The following is a 25,012-nucleotide window of genomic DNA, read 5'->3' as shown; positions in this document are numbered from 1 at the left end:
GTGATACATTTTGCATCTCATACACAATCTATGCACTATTCTTCGGGATTCCAACAGCATTCAAAAGCAAAGCTAAAATAAAGTTTGCCTTTAGCAAATTAGCACTCAAGAATACCAGGGATAATTATTTAGTTCTCAGAACACTTGAATAATCTCCAAGTCAAAATACAATTGAGAACAAGAAAATATCATTTAGCATTATAATGACTGTGCTTAACAAATATTCAAACAGGTACTTAATTGGGAAAATATGCAAGAGGGATGTTGGCTAACAATGATAAATTACTGTGTACTCTTCTGAGTATAAATGCCTGGCTCTGCATTACAGAATTATGTAAAATCTAATTTATGTGATTAGTTAAGGGACTGAAATTTAGGTTCAAGTTCCACAAATATGTTTAGGCAAAACCTTTATTACACTGCAGCTGAAGGAGGTGTGTGTGAAAAGAGTAATCAGATAACTGATAAGATTTATTTTTTCCAAACCTGATTAAGAAACTAGTAGAGCAACTATCGTATTCAAGTACAATTTATACGAATTAACAAGTCAGCTGAAGATACAAAGGGGAACAGTAGATGCTTTAAATCCTATTTTCTTAGGCAGAGCATCTTGCAATGAGTTAGAATTTAAGAATATGCACACACATTACTTTTAACCTCTTATACATATGAAGCAACCCTTTGCTGCCAATGTGCCTATTTGCATAATTGGCCCACATCGCAAAACAACCTTAATTCATTTCTTTAAATATCTTGCACTTCTGCTTTTTCTTCCATGATTGCTTGTGTTCCCAAACAAAATTATTCAAGTAGCCTACCTCATGACAAGAGAGGTCGTATCAGAATACAAAAGATCTTGAAGGTAACCCAGCTTGACATCAAAGTGGAGTTAAGGATCTCCAAATTCCACAAACCACTTCTTTTTTCTAACATTATGTCAATATACCAAGAACAATGGAGTGATTCATAATCAGCAGTGGCTAGACTCTGCTAGAAGGAGCTGGGGCGGGGTAGGGGGGAGGAGAGCTTTGTGTTTAAAGACAAAGTACAGCTAATAGATAGCATAATTTAGAACACACTGAACCTTTAATGCCAGTGTTCGGTTTTAGGCTGCTGCATGTTGTCAATTAAAGTTCAAACCTTTTGAGCAGTTGATATTTTAAACAGAAAGGAACTGAAAACAATCTAGAGCTTCTTAAACTTTGTGAAATCAGTATCACCCCTAAAACTTACTAGACCATCCTTCTCACTAATTTCACTGGTTACAACCCAACTACTACAACCCTAAACCTTTCCCCAATGTATCAGCCTACCCATCATTGTGAATTGTGTGATGTTGACTGCTACTCTTCCACAGTAGCAGCTTTACCACCACTTGAAGTAACTGAGTCAACAGCACTCACAATTCCATGTACTTCCTTTCAGTGATCCGAGTAGGAATGCCAAATCACTAGGAGGAACATCAACATTGTGACTGTGTACAATCTTATTACCAATAAGGTATCAAACACTGGTTGTGTCTCGTTCACCAGTCCCAGTGCCCAAGCCTACAGAAGGTACTTCCTGCAAACTTCAATAGCCACACATTAGTCCTGTAAGAACATAATACAGTATGGGTGGCATGAGTTAGAAAGAAGATATAAAGCTTTTTAAAAGTGGATTCATCAGAGACATTGCTAAATTATGATTATAGCCCGCTTTTTGACAAGAGTCCCCAAAGAAGAGCCCAACTAAAGATGGCAAGCTATCCGAACCTTGCCTTGAATTAACTTAGAGCTGATTCAAGGTTTTCTGGGGGAAAGATCAGACTGTTTTTTATACTATCTGAGAGGCTCAGAAAGATTACCTCCTGCTTGAGAATTCCATCTCCAATTGCATCAGAACCTGGAGGGGAGGGAGGGAAACAAAATCCCTTTCCTTTTCTATAACTTGTTACTTGCCTCTGCCACTGCTTAAGAAGACGAGAATGGTGGGGAGGGTAGATAGGCATGGAGAGCTAGGAATTTTAATCTGAGCCAGTGAAAAATTTCATCAGGGCTCTTCTATCATGACTAAGTACCTATGGTGGGCTTTTAGGAGTTCCCACAGAAACTTCACCAGCATCCCTACTCACAACATTTATGAACTATAACAGGAGCAGACATGTGATGACATTTTTGCTGCCCCTCCTTCCTCTCATGATTTTCTCCCCCCAGAATAGTTGTGTCTTATATTGCCAGTGAGAGAAAAGGGTAAGGAAGACTGCTTATAATTTTGCTTTTAAGCTAAAGTCAAGAAACCTAAACCATGTGCTTAAGATGTGTTAATGTGGTTATTCCACCTGACAATCTTAATTATTTTCTTCTTGATGTCCAAAGAGTCAGCTAAACTTAACTATGGGATATGAGCTAACTCACACTCACAACTTCCTTTCCCATAGCTTTAAAATACTTCATCCTAAAAAAGCATGGACTCCCCATTATCTGTTTCCAATGCAATAACTCTCTAGCTCTCCAGTTGATTCCCTTCATTCTAGAGCCCATTTATCCAGTTGGAAAGGCAGAGTACATGTAATAAATTATTATCAGCAGCAGTAGCAGCATGTCTACTAAAATTTAACATGGAAGGAGGTAGATTTAGTAACAAAGTCTTTCTATTCTGTTTTTTCTCCCCACTTCCTAAACAATCTACATGCTTCTGTACTGTGTCTAGATTAGTTATGTGCTAGATCCTTATAGCCTCTGGGTTGTGAATATATAACCCTCTCCCTCTAATTCTATGGGGTTATTTTCATCTCTTTGTACTCTCTTTCCCTGAATCTGAACTTTCAGTTCAGAGCTACAGCTCTTACTTATATCTTCCAAAGAGTGCTCTTACTTATATCTTCCAAAGAGAGTGCTCTTACTTATATCTTCCAAATGAAACACTGGTTCTTCTCTGGGATCCAAGCAGGATAACTGAGGTTAAAATAGCTTATGTACTACAATTCAAGGGTCACCAACACATCACTTATAGGCACCAGTGTGCCAGCCAATACCTCCTATGGTACTTACAAAAGGTCTCAGGAAATATCCTGTAAAAATTCACAATGTACCAGACTCCTGCTCAATTTCTGTTTGCACTGGCTTGATGTCAACTACATTGAACAAATGTAGTTTGTTCATTAGACACCATGACTGGTACCACCCATTCCGAACAGAGGAAAGGTGAAAAGAGCATCTCTCTGTGAGTGTAATGGTAGCTGATGTAGGTCTCTTCTCCATTGATGCAGGACTGCTATGAGGAGCCTGCCTGCACCATCTTGTGGTGCTTTCTCTCTCTCTCTCTTTCTTTTAGATAGGACAGTCGTTATGTGCTATAACTTTGGCAAGCAGCTTTTTCAAAATTCTATGGCACTTTCTCAAAATTCCAAGTATGCCCCCAAAAGTTGGCAACCCTGTTAATTGTTCATCACATGGTATTCCACACTATGTAGTTGTGTAAGAGTTTCAGAACTCTATCCTATCCGCAAAGATTTCAAGTCAATACAGAAAAAGTACTTTTAGTATTGCTTTTTACTTTTAAATAAAATGATAGTAAATAGTAAAGTGCTAGATAGTCCTATGCAAATATTTCATCAATTCTCAGACTACCTCAATCATAGGAAAACCCTTATGACAAGAAGCCTCGCATGATCTGAACTGACTTGTTCCTATACTTGACCTCAGCTAGAACAAAGGTCAGTGACATGCATTTTGATCACAAATACAAACAACACTGTCAAAATATTTGGTAGTTTTAACAAAAAGTAACTACTTATTTTAAAAACATTTCGTGGCAGAAGTTCAGGGATGAATGTGGATGTTTAGGCAGCTCAGACGGCACCATTCATTCACAAGGGGAGGCTATCAGCAGGCTTATGGGGGAATTCCAAAGAGGGCCAAGCATGCTCAGTGGCCACAAAATGATGGCCGGGCTGATGGAGGGAAGAAAAAACAGGAAATAAAGGAATCAGGAGAATGGAATGAAGTACTGCATTCTGAAGAGGTCATGGCTGAATGGAACCCTCAACAGGATCACTCCACAGTGCAGCACTATGTGGCAGGTCACACATGTAATCTATCATTCTGCTTTACTGTTATAAGCACAATCCTGAGTATGACAGGGATAATGTCTTTGATTCTAATGTATGACGGCAAGATCATGTCCTGTAAGAGAGACTGCAAAACAATTTTTGGAGGGGGAATTGGCACTAGGCTGAGATATAAACATGATGAAAAGCACTGCAGTGATTTCCCATAAAAGGAAGACAAGCAAAGCCCTTTGCCTGCAATGTACTGAGTGCTGATTTATTGCCATGTAGTAGGTTCTCAAGTCCTGGAAATGAAGGGATTAGAGTAGAAGATCCCACATAGCAATTAAATACAGAAGAATCCAGCTGCAATTCAGAGATCTTCCTTGATCAGCTACTATACAATAAATCATTAAAGGTAATTTCCTTTAACCCTGCTGAATAAAATACCGGGTCCAAAAGTTCATATGGCCTGCTATAAAACCAGCTAATCTTCCCTATCTAAAAGATAGCCTCAGAACATAGTTCTTGCTCAGTTCATCTATAAAGCTGGTAAGAAAGAAGAAGCAAAATATGGCAACCCAGAGAACATATTCTCATTCATCTCCAATAAAATCACCTACTTGGGTGCATGCAAAAGTTTGATCATACTTAAAGACGGCAACTTTTAGAAACAGCCAGTTTCTTTTAAATATGAGTGGCTAAAGAGGAACTGCAAGGAGATCAAACCTATCGATTCTGAAGGAAATCAGCCCTGAGTGCTCACTGGAAGGAAAGATCCTGAAGCTGAGGCTCCAATACTTTGGCCACCTCATGAGAAGAGAAGACTCCCTGGAAAAGACCCTGGGTGTTGGGAAAGATTGAGGGCACTAGGAGAAGGGGACGACAGAGGACGAGATGGTTGGACAGTGTTCTCGAAGCTACGAACATGAGTCTGACCAAACTGCGGGAGGCAATAGAAGACAGGAGTGCCTGGCGTGCTCTGGTCCATGGGGTCATGAAGAGTCAGACACGACTAAACGACTAAAGAACAACAACAACAAAGAGGAACAGAATGTGCATGTACTAAAATCAGTAATCGGTTTATAGAAAGGACTAGCAAAGTGGATACATCCCACAATTTCCTAGGCTTGAGGTCAAGAAGTAGATTCTACAGAGGGCCAGCACATTACTACACCCCACCCCAAGTTATATACATATATAGCAAATTATAGTAAAAATTGACCATGGGGGGGAGACTAAAGACCATGACTATAGAGCATTGGTATACTGTGAAGAGATTCACCTAAAAACAAATCTATTAAAACAAAAGAACCAAGAACAAAGTAAAGAAAAAGGAGTAAATTTTACAATATTCATTACTTCAGAAAGAACGGGAATACAAAGCAGGTGCTTCCTATAAGTCAAATACCAGAACATACCATGTTGTTTTAGTAAGAGGGATATGCTTTCCTCTAGTCCCAGAATTGCTTTCTGAAAAATAACCATCACTTAAACATAGGCAGAATATAAGGTTCTAATTTATAACCATGTAAACTACTAAAGTCACTAAGAATGCCATCCTATGCAGTCTTATGAGGAAGAATGTCGCAGTGAATACAGTGGAATTTTGCGCACCAAAAAGCATGCACAGAATTGGGTGTAATTTACAGTAGTCCAACAGAGATAAATAAGAGTCAGCATCAAATCCAAACATCACTATTGCAAACAACTTCATGCTAAACACATTTCTGCACAGCAGGCTGTGGCTGCAAGAAAACCAGATGTGACATCCAGCAATCTGGACTAACCTTTTTTTACTGGTTAGTCATTGGATTATGTTATGAATTTGGTGCTTTGCAAGCCAACTGGGCTGAAATCCCTGCCAATCCATTTGTGATGCTGTAGTCTTTACTAAAAGTAGTTGCATCAACACACTGTATCCTTGGGGCCTGAAAGACAATGAGAGGAGTCTTGGTAGAACGTCCACATGGTAGTCTGAATTCAGTAATCAGTACAAGATTGTCGGATTCATGATGACACTTTGTAGCTATTCTAAACCATATAAATGGACTGGTATTTAATAATAATAATAATAATAATAATATATTTTGTTCCTAGCCCATGTAACTGGGTTGCCCCAGCAACTCTGAGTTGCTTCCAATATGATATACAGAAACAGAATAGCAGCAATAACACAACAGAACACCACACATTAAAAGCGTCCTGATACAGGGCTTCCTTCAGATGTCTACGGAAGGTCATATAATTATTTATCTCTTTAACATCTTTAAGCATTCCACAGGGTGGGCATGACTACTGAGAAGGTACTGCAACTTCCTCTGGTACAGGCTGCAATTCCTACACATTAGTTCTGGAACAGCAGGCTGGGTGTGTGGGAAGGTATGTATGTAAATTATTTGACCCTCATGAGTTAGGGATGAAATGTGCCTAATACTAATTAATGTCTATTGTATTAAAATCCTGAAAAGCAGCCAAACTCCCATCAACTTCCTAATGAGACAGCTATGTTGATAGTTATTTCCATTCTCAATAGGGCAGCTCATACCACACCTGCATTTTCTCTTTTACATTTGTACTTTGGGGTGGGGGTGGGGTCTTTCAAGAAGAGCTGTGCTATTCTATAAAACTTTCCACACTTTCTCTTCACTACTGTGCTAATGAAAAGGAGTGAACTTTCATACCATTCAATTGATAGACTTGTTTCATTGCATACTTTATTTTACCGGTATATGCTCAACATATGTCATATATCTGGTATGTGTCACTGAGCCTTTGGAGGTTAAATAAGATGGAGTTGGTATCTTCCACCTTTGACCTGCAGGGTAACTAGTACAACAACAACGTACATTTGAGCTCTGGGGAGATATCACAATGGTCTAGAAGCATTCCCTTTCCAGACTTCCCATCAGGTTGGATACTGCTTTTAAGGGTTTGCGCCTGGTGTTGGACACTAGGGACAAAGTGGGACTGTTGTTGGGATGCGGCCCACCCTGCTGCCCAATAGTCTACACCAGGCATCCCCAACCTGTGGCCCTCCAGATGTTTTGGCCTACAACTCCCATGATCCCTAGCTAACAGGACCAGTGGTCAGGGATGATGGGAATTGTAGTCCAAAACATCTGGAGGGCCGAAGGTTGGGGGTGCCTGGTCTACACAAAAGAGAGGAATGACTATATTCAAAGCAAGGCAACATTCAACTCTGAAATACTGTAATTTAGAAAGCATAAGTTTCATTCAAAAAAATATGAAAAGGAACATTTCATCAGTAGGCTATGCCTAATTTCATTATTCCCCTTAAAATTAAAATAAATGGATAAATGATTTCCCTCTCATTTGCAGTTAATTTTCCCCAAGACATACAAAGCTACTCGGGACAGACTTAAGTAGCCTTGTTTATAGGAGACAAACCACTCCACCATAAGACTTGCAGCTACTGAACACTTTGAAATGCTTTGCTCAGTACTGGCCATCATCCAAGAACATAGACTGGGCTACAGAGGCTATTAGTCTGACACGGTACATCAGGTTGAATGTCTGAGGTAGAGAAGGCTCGCCCGATTTCCACAAATTAGGTTTGGAAACTTTAACTGGACCATCTTTTTCTGTTTCCCATCCATCATTTGGACTTCAATTCTTGTCCAACTGTAATGAGCCAGATAGGAAAGGGTTCAGCAACAGCAATTCTGAATTTAAGTTATAATTTATTCACAGGCAGCAATGAAGACCAACACAACCTTACTTTATATGACATACTTTTAGACTTGTGTGTAATTTTTACAATAACACTCTGTCCCGAAATTATAGGTGCCTTTAAACAGAACTAGCTAGGTGCCACTTAGCTTTATTTTTTGGCTTTAAAGTTCAGCATCAGGATGATTGCAAAATAGCATGGAAGACTTACTTCCTACACCTATAAGTGAGCATAAGCTTGAACAAAATATGGGAATGTACCCAGGTACACACATATGAAATAATAGTATAAAAAAGGTCCCATATATGAGAATTCTAATTTACTGTGCTGCTCATGCTCCATATCCTGGTTGATCACGAGTCCTAAACTATACTTAAATACATAAATGGCTTTCAGTTTAGGACTGCTATAGACCAGCTACTTCAATGAATTTTCTGTCATTTTTGTCCTCACTTCTTTCTAGTCCTGCCAACTGTGTTTACTGTGGGGAAAACAGGCCTACAATCCACTGAGTGCAGGGTTCTTTATTAGAAAGTTAGTAATTCAGAAGTATGTCCCCATTGTTTTTCATAATTAAATGTTTTATTTTATCATAAGCTAAAAGTTGCCCTTTCTCCCACACTGCAAAGGACATAAGCCAGGATGAAAGCTTTCCAAGTGCTATACAGCCTCTCTGCTAGGAAATAAAATAACATGAAAAACGCCCTTCTAGGCAATGCTCTCTGGATTCCCAAAAAAGGAATTGTACATCACAACTGTTCTATTTACAAAAATAGTTAAAAGGACAACATGTTACTGTTCACTATTTGTTGCTCTTCCATATTAGTCTGCTAGAGGCTCACCTAACATTACTACCAAGCAAACTCCATTGCTTCAAAGGAACTTGTAGCAGTGTCTGACTGGGGGCATACCTCACCATATTAGGTAGTCAGATCCCAGAAAACAAAGAGCTATTGCGGGCAGACATAAAAGACTTTGCTCCTGGAGAACACCATGACAGTAAAGCAGAGAAATGAATGGAAGATTTTACGGAAGGTCTGTAGGAGTAGCAGTGTGATTTGAGGGGAAACTTTCCGCTGAACTGTTAAGTGTACAATGAGAACAGTAGATGTAGCACTTTTGCAACAAAGCAAGTGTTAAATATACAAGAGATCAGCACAAGTCTGCAACTCATCTTTAAAGCTAAAATATTAGCATAGAGATTTCACTGAATTCTCAAAAAGAACTAGAAAAAACACCAACAAGTTTAAGATCGTGAGTTTGAACCAATCATGTGACTAGCAACTCACGCCACAGGGCAGGTGAATTCCAACTACGTACATAATTTCCAAACACATCCAGTTTCAATTTGTATTCCAATCATGCTCTTTACTGCAGGTACAGGAAACATAACCCCCCCACAGACTGCTTGCCTCCAACTCCCACCAGTCCATGTTAGCATGGCTAATGGTCAGGAATGCTGGGACCTGGAATCCAACAACATTTTGAGGATGAACTGCTTTAGCAGATGGGTGCTCTACAAATTTTATGTCACCTGTTGCAACCACAGAATTATAAACTGGATTGTATCAAGCATTGCACAAGCAGAAGGTCACACGTGCAACTTTTCCACATTTTTGAAACGAGCTGTTACAAATTTACATTTTTAGTGTGTTTACCTTTAATAGATTAAGTTAAATTTACTTTTCATAACAGCCTCAATGTAGCATTTTTTTACACACACACAAACCACCCTCAAACCAAGCCAGCTTCTGAGCATGTGCTAATACTTGGGCTTTCTGTCCATCTGGCAGGCTTCTAACAGTACATATAATTCCATGTGAGGTTCACACAAGATCAACATCTGGCCAAATTATTACAGTTAGAGGAAAAAATTCAAAATGAGTCCCAACAAAAATAAAAAATAAAATGATGTCAGCAAGACTACCGAACTGTTGTTTATTTATCTCACTTCTAACAATATCTTTGACAAGCTTATTTGAAGGAAGAAATGCTACACTATTATTTGTTTGAAAAAAAGGAATTTTCAGTCCAAATTTATTAAGAATCCCAATTCCTCTTACTGGAAGTTCTCACATAAATTTATTAGTTTCTCACTTCGTACTTTGATAGCTGCAGAACATGCTCCCTCTAGTGGCAATTCTGCTAAGTGTTTTGGTCATTCAGTGATGTCCTACATCATTAAATCTTATCAAAATCATATTTGGCTGAGCCAGCAGTACTGATGAAAACATGACATCAGATAAACTTCAAAATGTGCCCCTGCATTTCAGGCACTTCTTCTTAATACATTTGCACTGCTTTGATACTATTCCCTGCAGCATCTTCCATATCCTTTGCCATGACAGCCTCATTTTGCCCAACCTTCTATTTAATGTGGTTGGCTGAAGCAGCCTATGAGATTATTGTCAATGATGTCATGATGGTCTGATGCAATGCCATCATGGATGTCCATGAACAAAACCATGTGACACTATAGCCAAATAAGTCTGTGCAGATGAGCCAAGAACTGTAAACAATGGAGGCCCTGGGGCTTTGGGGGGCCCTGGGAAAGTCATTTGGGGGCCCCTTAAAGGGATGAAAAAAAGTCAGGCATAAATTTTCACTTAAGTCCATACACAAGGCTGCAATACATTCACTGTGGTAGATTTTCATTACAACAGGAGTGGAAATATTGCTTCATATATTATATCAACACTACACTGTAAATACATGAATACACATGATAAAAAGAAACAAACTGTTACTTCCATATGTGATGCTTTTACATAAACACAAACAGCCCCTGCCCCCCCCCAAAAAAACCCCCACCTAAAATAGATTGTATGATATCATGGTAGGAGTAGTAACTTATAGAGGTTTGGGGATGACCAGTTCATTGATGAACAATGGTACAGTTATTAATAATTTCAGAATCAATTCTCTACTTCCCTAAGGAAATGAACTTTTTCAAGCCTTCTTGGAAGCAAAGTCCACAATCAAATCACTGTAATCTAAACCTCTACAAATGTTCAACTGAAAATCAGTGCTAATTCTACTATTTAGTGATCCTGTGACATAAAAGAGCACATATAATTTTTATCAATTCCAACTTTGAAAATGTCCTCTCACTAAACACAACAGGTACAAGTACAGTGAGAGTAATGTGAAGTACTACACATAAACTGATATAAATAACTTGAATATTACACTTATGAAGCTGTGCATTTTTCTAGAGATTGATAATATAACAAAAAAATGCATGATCTGAGACAGCAACTCTGCTGAATCAATCTCTCTCTCAAGGAGCAAAGATACATCTTTGCAGCCCTTTCCAATGTTATCATCTCCCATTTTAGCCAAATATTTAACATCAACTATTAATTCATCCTTTTCCTTCAACTGCAACATTTGCTTAAACCAGTTACCTAGGTGAGCAATTCTTCCATCTACCATAACATTAAATAATGTTGTGCAAAATTTAGCTGTATAATCGAGAATGAGGTCACCTGCTCTTTTGCCTAGAGAAAGTTTGCATTTCTATCTCACATGCTGCTCAGGGAATGTTATCTCCACTACTGATGTGGATGGGCCTGGCTTAAGAGGAGAATGGCCCCCTGCCAGTGATTTTGTAGAAAGGAACATGCTTGCCTATAATGCTGCTGAAAGAAAGCATAACGAGACTGACAGACTATAAAAGAGGCAGGCAGAATTTTGTACATTAATTTGGAGACCCCTAAATTCTATCAAAGGGGGAAAGATACAGCCATCTTGTGATTTCCTCTTATTAGTAAGTAGTGGAGGGCACAATGCTTCACTTTTTCCAAAGTGGAATTTGGATTATGGCACAACCAGGAAGTCTCCAAAGAACTTCAGATCAAGTATTGTGGTTCAAACCTAACTTGGTGGTCAATGCACACCTCGAATTTTAGCACAAACCTAAGTACCTTTTCTCTTGCTTCTGACACACTACTATCCTACAGTCCAATGAACAAGGAAAAGAGCTACATAATTTATTAATGCAACAAGAAGAGAATACTAGGCCTATTGCTAGATTCAGGTGCAAACTCCAGAAAAACATTTCAAAGTCCACTTTCACGTACATATTCTCAAAATGCAAAGGAATTGAGAATTATCCTGTGGCCAAAGATGCACAAGAACAAACAAATTACACATATATGCTCTGGATCACTCACTTACCCTGTCCTCTTTCACTTCTTCAGTACCATCCATCTCATCATCCTAGGAAATCAAAAGGGGGGGTGGGGAGAAATCATACCATGAACATTTCAAATAAAGCACTGGTTTCCTATATATTTGTACTAAGAAAAGTTTAGATAGCAAGACACAGTACTTTAAGATATCTACATATACAAAATATCTTAACAGAAAGTGGAAGACTATAGAGTTTGGAAGCTTCTAATAATTGAAACCATGCATCACCAGATAAATTACTGCTTCAGTCAAACAGAACAGAAAAACTGAGCTTCATCATCATGGAATGCAACCATGTTCCCTAAAAGTAACTTGCTTTTTAGGAGAAATAAAGTATTTGAAAAATATTACAAGCAGGGTCAATTAAGATGTTGACAGTGCCTTCACACCACAGTAAACTATGGTTAGTGCATGAGTTACAGCAAAGCTTCAGGTTCATGAGCAGCCTCTTGCAACTGGAAGGTCACTTTCCTTTTTAAAGAATATTCGTATGTCATTTTGTATGCCTTATGTACTGAACTGAGCATTAAAATATTTAGCAGAACAAGAGCTGGGAGTTTGAGGGCCAGGACAGTGATTGGTGACTCATTTACATTTTAAATAGCATCAAAACAGTATTCTCATTTTCACTTGCACTTCCACTTTAGATTTTGCCTCCCTAGTAATTGGTATGTGCAACTTTGTTAATTTTTCATCCTCCTTCAATTCCACCAGGAATGCCATTACTTACATCCTTTGTAAAGAAAGAGATCCCCGTGCCTCTTCGTCTCTCTTTCGGCCGCCTCCTCTCTCTAACAGACTGCTTGTTTGAAGTTCTGTCATCCAAATCCTGATCTTCATATTCTGTTAAAAGAAATATAGTTTTAGCTATAAATAACCAGGTAAACTGATTTACCAATACCATGGAAGCATTTCCAAATCAAGGCAAATTAATCCCAATATAGAGATTTCCATTCCAAACACCTAACAATCTTTTAATTTCAAAGACCAAGCAGTGGCTCCTCCCTAAAGCAGATGAGCTGGTAGCTCAAAGAAACATTCAACTGAGATTAGCATGATTCTTCAGGAAGGGCTCAAATTCCTAGAGATGTTATTTCATTGCTTTTTTTAAAAAAATTATTAAAAGATTTTCCATAAGTAACAAGAGTACATTCATTGTCTCTATTTTCAAATCATATTTTCATACCTGTCAATTACAGTCAATTTGAGACATTTATGTTGTAGGCAATGAGGGGGTAAGAGAAGTGGGGGAGGGAGAGGGAAGAAAATTAAGGAGGGGGGTTAGAGAGACAGTAAACTTTCCTTCTTCACAGAATATATGAGTGGTGCTTTTTCTGTCATCATCATGTGGATAGGTGTCTTATTTTTGCTGGTGGGGTGAGAGATCAGAGGGCCCAGGGCATGGTTGGTTGCAGTTGATACTGGCTTTGTTAACCCAGACAAAGAAGATTCAGCATTCCAAATGCTATATATTATAATATATTGTACTATATATTAAGAGCGGAGAAGCTTTCCTTGGATATTCTTGGATTTTCTTGGTCAAGTATGAAGTATAGTATTACACAGTCTGGTACAAAAACAAACTCAAAAGATTTGTACAATATTGTAATTACAATAGTAAATACCATTTTTCTCCATGTCAGCAGCAGATGTGCTTTGGAAGTCTGATGGGTTCACAGAATCAGAAGATACAGATCTACTTGTCCTGGGAAGGTGAGAACTTGAATAAAGATAAGGAGCTAATGAAGGAGAGATGGGGCTTGTGGGTTTGTCTTGCTGCGCGGAGCCCCTCAATCGTTGACCAACAGACTGAAAGACAAATGAGCAGAATTAATGGCTTAATAAGAAGATAATTAACAGCTAGCAAAGTACAAGTTTTCTCCTCAATCCTTAATCATACTCTATTAATGGAGTTAGACTAGATATAGAAAGGTTCGTTCCATTCTGATTTAGGGTGGCTATAAAGAACAAGAATGATCATGTGAGTTAGGAGACAACAGTTACTTTACTTATAATAATGATAGTGTGAAAAAGAGGATTTGAAAATTATCTTTGTTCATAATTTCAGAGAAGGAAAAACATAGATCATCTAGTCTAGTGTCTAGGTCCACCCACTGCAACACAACTTTGTACTGTCACCCTGTCACCTTGTGGTCAAAATCTGTATGTATCCCAATCTTTTGAATGATTCCACGTGTGTTTAGACTGCAACAAATTCAGCAAACCTAGTTTGAGTCATGCCCAACAAGAACCATACCTACAATCTAAATGCAAGAGGAACCATTTAAAAGCCTACAGATATGAGCACATCTCCAAAGCTATCACAAAAATTGCCTTGTGGTTAAAGGGAAAAATAAAAAAATGACTATATGGTCAGAGAATCTGCATTAGGTAGTATCATCTCATAGTTGTAGACAAAGATGAAAATCATTTGTCAGTTAATAATATTAGAACCCCTGAAAGTCTGTATGCAAACTATTTAAAATGTGATTTATTAAGTTCTAACATCTAGATATGCCCTTCAAGTGTTAATAAAACAACACTTCTAATACAGCTTTCTGATTCGTTACAGTTCAAGTATTTGGAAAGAACAAATATTCATTTTGAACACTCAGCATGATTTTCTCATTACACTTTGTATTCCTTTACACTTATAGGTTTTCCTTACAGTTGGGCACAGTAAATGAATTGTGAATTGGAAAAGCAAAGCAACATTTGAAAGCTACTGTGCTTATGTTCAAAAAGTGGATCCAATCTCTCCTAATACCTTTAAAGCAGAATAATTAAAAACCTGATGTTCATCTCAAGCCATAGAAACATTTTGAAAAAAGGTAGCTGGACACAGAATCATAGAGTTGGAAGGGACTCTGAGGATCGTCTAGTCCAAGCCCCTGCAATGCAGGAATATGCAGCTGTCTCATACAGGGATCAAACCTGTAACTTAGGCATTACTACAATAGTTTTACTCACCTCTTCATCCAAGTTTCTGTTCCATCGTGAGCGGGTCTCCCCAGGTTCCCTTGTTGCAGTCTGTGCCTGCCTCTCACGGTCTTCCTCAGTTGCTTCAGTTCTTTCCAATTTTTCACTTGGCTGTTCGTGCCGCTCTGTCCGAGATCGGCTAAAGGTTTTCTCTGCCTCCTGAAGATCTGTAAGTGTTACGCCCTGGGAAATGGGAGGAAGTCAAGTCTATTATACTTATATTCGTTAACATTACACCTCTTACACTGAATCCACACCTCAGCACAAATTACATTACCTTTCCCACAAAGCCCAAGCTCAGCCAATTTCTAATTATAGGTCAGACCCAGTGGCATGAAAGTTAGCAATCACCACTTTAATATATCAATCAGCTTAAAAGAAGGGGGAAAATGCTAAATACAGAATCACAAACATCAGCGGTTGATAATGTCATTGTATAACAGGTACAGAGATGTTTTTAAGAGAGAACATTACAATGCAACATTGCTACCCATGGACAACACTTTCCCTGAGCATTCTTCCATTAAGGGAAAAAAATCATAATCTCCTTTTACAGACCAATTTTTTTATCTCTCAAATGTATAATATGGAAGTAATTCCCTTCTTTGGAGATTCACAGAGATGTATGATCTTGGGTGTCTTCCAGAAACAATGCAACTTCATTCAAAAGGAGAATTTAGCAATGAAGTGTGAGTGGGGAAGTGTTAGGCATCTTCACAGGATGCATTAATTAATTCTACTTATATAATTATTTTTTAAATAGCCCAACATTTAACAGGCCATAAGGAGTTATTGTTCCGCACCTGTGTAGATCTACGAGTTTGGCGAGCTTGCCTGGATCGTGCCTTTCTTAGAGATTCTGCTTCTTCATCCCGGACAGGAGTCAGATATGACCTAAAAGAAAGGGACAGAATGGATTTGATTTTTTTTAATGCAAATTAAGATCCTCATATGCATAGAAGAAACCTAGTAACAATACTATCTTATAACTAAGTTATTTCAAGATGAATGATTTATATCAGTTGTTTTATTTGGGCATAGCTGCCCACAATTATGCAACTCTGTCTTACACTGAGATAACCAAAACGGAATTAAAATTTAGAATTCATGTCTAGGGTTAGAAGGAATCCTGCTGTGTTCTAAAAATTTAAAAAGAAATAATATAATCCATGTGAGAGTCTAATGTTCCAAGCAGTGGCACAGAACATTTTTGAACAAGTTCAAAAGCATGGGTCTCAGTACTGATAGTTTATAATTGAGTTGTACAAGAGAACTAGATCAAATATGCATTTGGACTGAAAATTTATTTGAATTAGAAATGCACAGGAGGGTCTCATCAATAAAGAAACCATTAAGTATGCTGTGGAAATCAAGCCAAAGCCATTGTTTTAAAAATTAGCACCTCCATGATATTCTGATGTTTGCCATAATCAGATCATACTCTTGTGTAACTCAGATAGCAGAGACACAAAAAAGTAATGAGGAAGTGCTTGATTCTCTACATCTGAACACTGCTTGCTTGGGTCTCTCTCCCCCTCCAAAAATACTGTACTTTACCATGTGAAAGACTGGTTTTTTTCCTGTAAAAATCATGCTTAAAAATGGGGTCGTCTTATACATGGGTAGTGCATAGGGTGGATGTTTGATTGGTTGCTGCCGCAACTGTTAGCAACAGTTGTGTGTGTTATTGGTTGCTACGTCAATGGGTGGTGTCGATTGGCTGACGCTGGGTGGGCGATTGGCAGCTTCTGTCGGTGAAGGGACAGAAAAGAGGTGGATTTTGTGTGCGGGTGACAACCCTGTGCCATCTCCCCCTATTTCCTTAAGTTTGAGTCCCCAAAAATAGGGGGTGTCTTATACATGGGGGTGTCTTATACATGGGAAAAGTATGTTAAGTCTGGAAAAAGCAACGTGTGCCTTCTTTCTATCCCTAAGAATAGATCCTACACATCAAAAACAGGCGGTACTGAAGGACTATGATGGGAAATCACCAGAATCTCTCTGGTTATGACATCTGAACCAGGGGCTATGGTTTGTTTCTCTACAAAGCAGAAATAGTTACCATGGTTTGCTCTCAACTTACTGCTTGGAGAGAAATAAACCACAACCTCAAGTTCAGACATCACAATAAATGAGACTGTAGCTTCTTTCTCTGAGGTGTGGCAGCTGTAGAAATGGGAGGTGAATGGAGTGAAAACCTTTCAGTAGAGAGCACAAGTGATCTACCCTTTCACATTAAAACATGATTTGTTTGTTTTTAATATGGTTTGGTGTAATGTGCAAACCAGGTCTGTGTAACAGCGTAGGATGCAGAATTTTAGGCATGAAGACAGTCGTTAATGCTGACTAAAGGCACTAAACATTCAAGCATTTGCCAACATGGTGCCCATGAGATGTGTTGCATTACGAGGCACATCAGTCTCAGCCAGCATGGGTGATGGCCAGGAAGTATTGGAGCTGTAGTCCAAAACATCTGGAAGACACCAGGGTTTGGCAAAGGCTGCTATAAATGCAACCATTCCAGGTGGTCATCACAAAAGAACCTCAAACTAAAACTGAGTGCACAGGTTTGCTTTCTTCCTCCTCCCTCTTTTCATTTTGTGTTATCTTTTGGTGTGCAAGTCTGAAAGCTGTTATTATTTATTTACTATATTAATATTCATATTTGCAAGTCACTCTGAGAACCTTTTTTCCAGCTGAATAATAGAGTAAAATACTATAAATAGTCACGTACCCCTTTGGACCTTTCTTCTCTATTAGGACCACTTACTTCTAAGGAAAGGACTGGTGCTGTGGTGTTTTTACTGTAACAATCTATATGTGGTATTTTATATGTATATATTGTATATGTATATATTTTAATAATGATGATTTACTATAAATAGGTGTCTAACTCTGAAGTAATCCCCATCAAGTTAATTGGGATTAATGCACAGGTAAGCATGCACAAGTTTGCATCCTTTAAAGGAAATGTGTAGGCTAGAAAGGTATAAGCCACAGAGAGGATGTGCCAGACAGAGACGGGCAGGAGCAGCCCAGCTGACCTAGTCCAGAAAACAAAACTCAGATACTATGGTGGTGCTTTTACTCAATTCTGGTTTAGCTCTTCCAAAGAGAACGGACAGTCCAGGACGAATTAGCCAATGTGCATTTAATAAGAGGAGACTGAAATGTGCTGAACAAGAAGCAGTCATATCCACAAAGCAACAGTCTTCCATATTCTTGTTCACAAAAGACAGCTGGTAGACTGGTATCATGACAAATCCATTGCCATCTGAAAAATATTTCCTGGTACACCAGAGAGATGCCAACCTTTTACAAAGGACTGACTTAAAAAAAAACTTTTAAAAAGAAAAGAAAACTAGAAAGCAACCACCTCATAGGTCAAAAAATATATGGGAAAAACTAATGTTTGCAATGCATAAAGGTTAGCCACATATGATTTGATGAGGGCTGCTGTCAAGGATCAACATGAATCAAGGGTCACACCTCAGTAGAGGAGCCACTGGACCTGCTACAGTGAAAAAATAGACTCAGTGAGGGAGGATGGTCCATGGAGGTTGCCTTGCACAAAGGCCCTCCAAAACCTGGAGCTGACACTGGCTTCAAGATTTGTACCTTGAATTTTAGCACGCTTTACTTACAGGCACTGTGCATAAAATAATTTAAACTGTAAATCTACACCGTATGGCTAAACTGATTTTGTGGAAGAATATAACAAAGTGAAAGTGACAAAACTCCACCCTGACTACTCCTGCTCATGACTGAAGCTGCACACACAACATAAATTTTAAGCACGTTTACCACCACCACCACCCTGGGAACTGTGGCATACCCCTCACAAGTTACAAATCCCAGCACCCTTAAACTATAGTTCCCAGGATTCTTAGAGGGGGGCATGTATAGTATGTACATCTCATAATCCAACAGCAGGCAAGGAAGATACAAGTTTTAACCAATTCTCTATTAGTCTTCAGTGAAAAATACATAAATGCTCTCTGTTAAGAGCAGAATTCTTCAAGTACACCCATCCCAAACCTACATTAGCAAACACAGAAATACATTCAGTTAGCACTCTGAGGCAAGAGTGGAATAAAACAGACTCTATAAAAAGGCAGTTTTACCTGATTTTAAAGCCATTTTTCTGGGTACAAACTGTAAGTAATTCCTAGCACATTAACTCCTTCTCTTGGGCACTTCTCTTAAAAGTCCAGCACAAGCTAAGCCTATAAGTGTTTAGTAAGTAAAAGTTAGATGTCGGTCTACTTTAAACTGCACAGCTTTTTGTTTTTGCACCAAGCACAAATATGCAACAATCTGAGCCAATAAGAACTCCCACCTTGAACTATGTCAGGAAGTCCCTCCAGGAGCTGAAACCCTTTCATGTATACCTGCTCAGTTACTCCACAGGTCGCCAAGCTTTCTCCAGTAAGACACAAGCCCTCACCCTGACCTCTTGCACATAAAAATGCAGTCTGATGCCTGATAAAGCAACAACAACCTACCCTCTTCCCAACAAGGAAAATCAAACAGCAGGCAGAATTCCTGACCCTCCTACATCGTCACACCAGCGCTGGTAGCTCTTTTTATAAAAGGACGACTTTATCGCAAAAGCATGGCTGATAAGCGCTTTTAGTAGCAGGTGTTGGCTGACTGATTCCTTCTTTAAGAGAGCCTTTGCCCTCCTTTCATAACACAGTGCCAAGTATGCGGCATGGAAAGGGAAATGGTATCTTAAGTACTTTATTCATGTAGGAATCTGTCAGAACCTTGCAAAATTACAAGACTGTTCGGGCAAATGAAGTGCTTCAATATGAAATAATTCCTCATTTTGACGAAAAACAGAATCAGCAACTGTTTAAGACCTGTGATGTGTGTGTTTATGCGTGCACACTTATGCGCAAGAGATATGAATGGTGCTGTGATAAGAACTGTACCAAACAGATTAACCTACCGCATAATCACCATTTCATATAAGACCAAGTCACCACACAATGCATACAGTTCTGACAGCAATGATAACTGAATTCAGCAGCCTTGAGATACATGTTACAGCCTGCATGCTATTTTTAACAAGGGTTCTAGACAGCCTTTTGACTTACAGATAGAGTAGCCCCCTGAAAACCCTTTGGAGTTACATACCAGTATCTGAGATGAGGTTTTCCTAACACTTTCAGAAGGTTATCTTCCTCTGTCCTGATTTTCTATTACAATTGAATACCAACAATTCCATAAATTGTGCACAACACTCTTAGAATAATCAAATATTAATTATTGTCCCAAATATTTTAATTCCATGAGGATAAAGCAGACTGTGCCATGTTGATACCAACATGGTATCAAGAAATAAGCATGAAAGATAAGATAAAGCAAGAACAGTTTGAAAAATGTTCATGCAAGATTCTGAAGTATGGGAGAGCTAATGGCAGATTCATAGCTATACAAGAAAAATGATTTCAAATAACCAAATTCTACCAAGGCAAGCTACATTTGTCAAATAAAAAGATGAAGCAACTCCGCAAATTTATTTTTATTTGTGAAGCATTGATAATATTGTAGTGATTTTAGTGGGGTGGGATTGCTTGTTAAGCTTGCTTGTGATTCTGGTTTTTATTATTATATTACTATTTTTTATAAATGTGTTGTTCTGGTTTGTTCTGTTTATGTCAGAGGAAGGGTGGGATACAAAGCGACGAACAAATAAATACATGAAACTTGTATCCTGTACATGGAGTGTCTTCAACCAATATCAACCTGCATCTCATGTGTGGTTTTTTCCATCCAATATGAATCTGATTTCATAGTAATTCCCATTCTTTTCTAGTGAGCTTCACTCTACCAGGTAGATTCAGAGAAATCTAGATTCCAGGAAATAGTTACTCGTCGAAAAACTTCAAAAATCCAGATAATTTGGGCAGTCAGCAAGAAAGAATTTCATGAAGATTCCTCAGCTTCATTGTTTAGATTATACTGTTTGGTCACTTATTGGGATCTACAGGTCTGGTGGAAATCTTCCCTTAGCTCTCTCCCCATCCACACCTATAGAGTCATGCAATTTTTAATTTAATTTCTTCTTTTGTGAGTCCCACCACTTTTCCATGCACACTGCCTGCCTGATTCCCTGTTCTCTCTCTCGTATCTCCCATCTCCATATTTCTTCCTTGACAGCTAACGCATGTGCTGCTCATGGGGAGATACCATCATCTCATTATTGTGCTACTTTGTTATATGGACAGAGAATATGCAATTTCTTTTTACAAATCAAAAAATAAACGGCCAAAGGCAGATAGAAGAACATCTACAAAATATGTATGCCTGACCTTCAGAACTAAGGCTTCTCTCTCCTGGAGGTTCACGTGCTTTATTATAAATGTTTGCCAGAGAACGCCCAAGTGCAGGTACAATCTCTAAACGGTAGGTGGTGCCCCAAAACAGAGAAAGCAACTAGGCTGAGATTTCAGAAACAGCTCTTTGACAATTACCGGTAGTACAATACCCATCTATGGAGCATTTGAAATAGGAAGTGATTGCTCTTATCATGCACTTCCTTAGAAATAAACACTTTCCCTTCATTCATAACTTAGTAAATCACAACTAATCAGTGCAAACACTAGAAACAGGCAGTAATTCTGCACATAGTCAATGGTGGAATTTAGCAGAACAACTGAAACTGTATAGCAGCTAATCTACCACCACTAGCAAGGCTGTGGTCAGTTCCTCTAAATGTACACACTTCTTTGAAAAGTAGTACTCACTATTTGAGAGGATATGCTTAACCTACCAAGCCATTTATTTTTTTAAAAAAATGTGAATGTTCTCAACAAAAAACAAAAAAGAAACACAAAATATATGAGGGGGGGAATGCAAAAACAAATATAATGACCAACCACTTGTTTTGCAGTTCTTGGCCTTCATACAATAATATATAAACTTGAAATTAATTAATCTTATTTGCAAAATTAAATCATGTCTATACCCCTCCTTCCCTACCAAGCCATTGTAAATACAAGCTTAACTCAAAGCTCAAGATTGCAACAGAAGGAAAAATGGGAGCCTTATGTAATCAGCTGAGAGAAAATCATGACAATAGCAAAAGCAGAATTATTGTTAATAATTTCAAGGACTTTAAAAGTCAACATACACAAATCAGCAACGAGGTTCTCTCTTACTGACAGTTGTCCACAGCACAGCACTGACATCGATGAAGCCCATGCCATCACTATCTATTCAGAATCTGGCTAAGTAAAGGTCTCATTTTCAGAAGGTAAACAGTTTAGTTTGATTTTTCCATATGTATTACATATGTATTACAGCTATGGTCCATGGGGTCACGAAGAGTCGGACACGACTAAACGACTAAACAACAGCAACAAATTACAAAATTATAGTTACATTATAAAAAATAAATGGACATCAGTCACATATTTGTTCTGGCAATGGATGATTTATTTTATCTCCCTTGGTTAATCTAAAAATTTGCTAAATGTGAGATATTTTCAATCATATGACTGCAAGTCCCATCATTCATGTGTCTTAATTGTTGTTTTTAATATAAATGATGAACAAACAATAACGGCAAGATCAAAATAGAGTGTTTATGTGTAGATTAGAAATGAACTTGTTTCAGCACCCAAATCCAAACTACTAAGGCAGCATAGACAAGGTTTTAAGACAGCAGACTCAGCACAACATTAATATAATATAGCAGAATAATTCAGTGTAAAGAAACATGCATCAGCAAACTACTAAGCCTACAGTCAAATTTCCAGGCTTCCCCAGTTAATGCTGAAACAAAAGCAGAATATGATAGCAGGCTCCATTTCGAAATCTAATTTCTATGATGGATTATTAGTCTATAGTTACACACAGCAAATCTACATGCTATTAATCATAGGTCAACTGTAGTCTTGGGTTCATTTCCTACAGCAACCCAATAGTCACTTCAACCTAGTACAGTTCAAATTGCTTCACTAATGTTTGTATGAGGAAACCACAATGGCTAAGTGAATACAATACACAAGCGAAGGGCTGCCATGTGGTTCTTCCATCCAGACGTTACTGGATCAACGCAGGATTAGATCAGATGGAAGTTTTCACACCATTGTGGGGAAATGATGAATGAAACCTGAATAGAAACTATTTGGACATTTGAGCCTCTGGATTTTTGCACTTAGAACAAAATGTATGAAGGGAACTTGTTCCAAAGTCACATCTACACAGTCAGCTTTTCAGTCAGTGTAGCAGGACCCTTCTGAAAGGAAGGACATTCCAGCTGACTTATTCTCTCCTCCCTAAACCTAGCAATGCATTTCAGTTTTAATCCAGTGGCTTCAAATAGGCAAGTAGGAGCTGCCTGTTATGGAGGCATCTTAATGATCTAATATTAGTCTGGGAGTTTATGTTGTTGTTGCTAAGAGAAATATGGACCTTTGAGAACACTGAATTAGATGAATGTGCTATTGTGACAGCTGCCATTAAGTGATGAAAACCCATATTGTGGTATCTAGCAAATGCCTGTTATTTTTCATTTTAAGCTACCAGGCTTCCTCTCAAAAATCAGTAGTTGTCTGACTGATTTACATTAATAAGAATATGGTTTAAACCCCACAATTGTTCAGCATTAAATATCATCTGCTTTAATCTCATCTGAAACCAAGGAAATGAAGTCCACTCACACTGGGACTTTCCTCCCTCTCCTACCCCTGTGTCCCCCACCAACTCTCCAAGACAAATTTAAGGGATGCAGAGGGAACACAGATCTCATTCGGCACATGCAGCAACATAGTTGAATCCTGCCAATAAATTTGCAATTCTGAAACCAACTGCATCTTCCCCCATGTCCCACAAAATAACATGTCCATAGAAGAACGTCCTTTTAGATAGCTATGGCCATTCCAAAAATATGTGGGCAAAACTAATGTATATTTCAGTAGTGCCAGATCAGCATAGTACCATGGAGAATTCCAGCAACTGCTCACAATGAAATAACAGCATGATTAAAAACACAGTAAAAGAAACTGAATGAGCAGACTCATGTGGGTTTGTTATGCAAAACTTATAATCTGGAGGTACTATGCTTTGAATGAAGACAATGGATAGTGGAAAGCTTAAACGAAATCCTAGATCTTCTTTGAACTGTTTGCATAAAATATGTTTGCATAGAATATACATAAGAAAAAGTACTTGCAAGCATACATGCGCACCCACACAATCCTATCTAAACTCAAAATAGTGGCTGTGACCAAGTCACCTTAACCACAAATACATCTTGACTGTAAATACCAAAAATTAGGAAATCTTGCACATAACAGTGGGTGAATACCCTCTCAGGAAATATCATTTCAAACTGTCGCAAATATTTGCAACACAGCTTAGTCCAGTTCAGTGCACAATCTGATCACTAACACAGGAGAATGTTTCTAATCAATTGTTACAGCAGGTGAAGGCAAAACACACTTCACAAGAATACCACCAAAATACTCACTCACCTTCTCCGATCTCTAGCATCACCAGTAGAGGACTCTGTTCCAGTCGTTGAGTTAAAATTGGCAGTTGTGACACCATTGGCACTACTGGGTACAGCGAGATTTGTTATGACACTTAATGGAATGCTAGGAGAGATGCCCTCTGTGCTCTTCTCTGTTGTAGAGTCAGTTTGTTGTCTATAAGGGGATCTGAAAAATATGAAACAGGGGTTCATGTGCAATGGTAGAGCACCTTAAAGGGGGGGAAATAGGAAACAAAGTGAGTTAAACCATTAAAAGACCAGTCATTATCTAAAGATTAAGTTTAGGAAACAATTTACTCTTGGTGCATCATGCAAAGCTGACAATTTATGTGGTGAAGATGGCCTAGAACAGGCTTCCTCAACCTTGGCCCCTCCAGATGTTTTTGGCCTACAACTCCCATGATCCCTAGCTAGCAGGCCCAGTGGTCAGGGATGATGGGAATTGTAGTCTCAAAACATCTGGAGGGCCAAGGTTGAGGAAGCCTGGCCTAGAAGCTTAGAGCAAGCATGGTGAAACATGTATGGTACACTGTGCTGACTTAAACAATTGACACATAATATAATGTTAAGGAGATTAGTAGATTCTGATGCATTTGCCTCTATTTGG

The 25,012-nt window shown here is 38.5% G+C and overlaps 1 protein-coding gene across 10 annotated transcripts in view; it reads right to left on the bottom strand.

The window, feature by feature from the left end:
• Window positions 1-25,012, bottom strand: part of PPP1R12B (protein phosphatase 1 regulatory subunit 12B) — a 105,392-nt gene that overhangs the window by 40,022 nt on the left and 40,358 nt on the right. For 9 of the 10 annotated variants that reach the window (XM_035122901.2, XM_035122902.2, XM_035122904.2 and 6 more), the window contains 6 exons: window positions 24,386-24,571; window positions 15,701-15,791; window positions 14,889-15,080; window positions 13,544-13,727; window positions 12,649-12,761; window positions 11,904-11,945 (listed from right to left, as the gene is read on the bottom strand). In XM_035122901.2, the coding sequence (XP_034978792.2) occupies window positions 11,904-11,945; window positions 12,649-12,761; window positions 13,544-13,727; window positions 14,889-15,080; window positions 15,701-15,791; window positions 24,386-24,571 (808 nt within the window). Of the gene's footprint in view, window positions 1-818; window positions 2,813-11,903; window positions 11,946-12,648; window positions 12,762-13,543; window positions 13,728-14,888; window positions 15,081-15,700; window positions 15,792-24,385; window positions 24,572-25,012 lie in introns of those variants that run through there. The other variant, XM_060277178.1, reaches the window with a different exon arrangement.

The sequence above is a fragment of the Zootoca vivipara genome, chromosome 7 (assembly GCF_963506605.1).
Source record: "Zootoca vivipara chromosome 7, rZooViv1.1, whole genome shotgun sequence".
Taxonomy (NCBI): Eukaryota; Metazoa; Chordata; class Lepidosauria; order Squamata; family Lacertidae; genus Zootoca; species Zootoca vivipara.
Note: the sequence above shows the minus strand (reverse complement) of the source record. Positions and strands in the feature narration are given on the sequence as shown.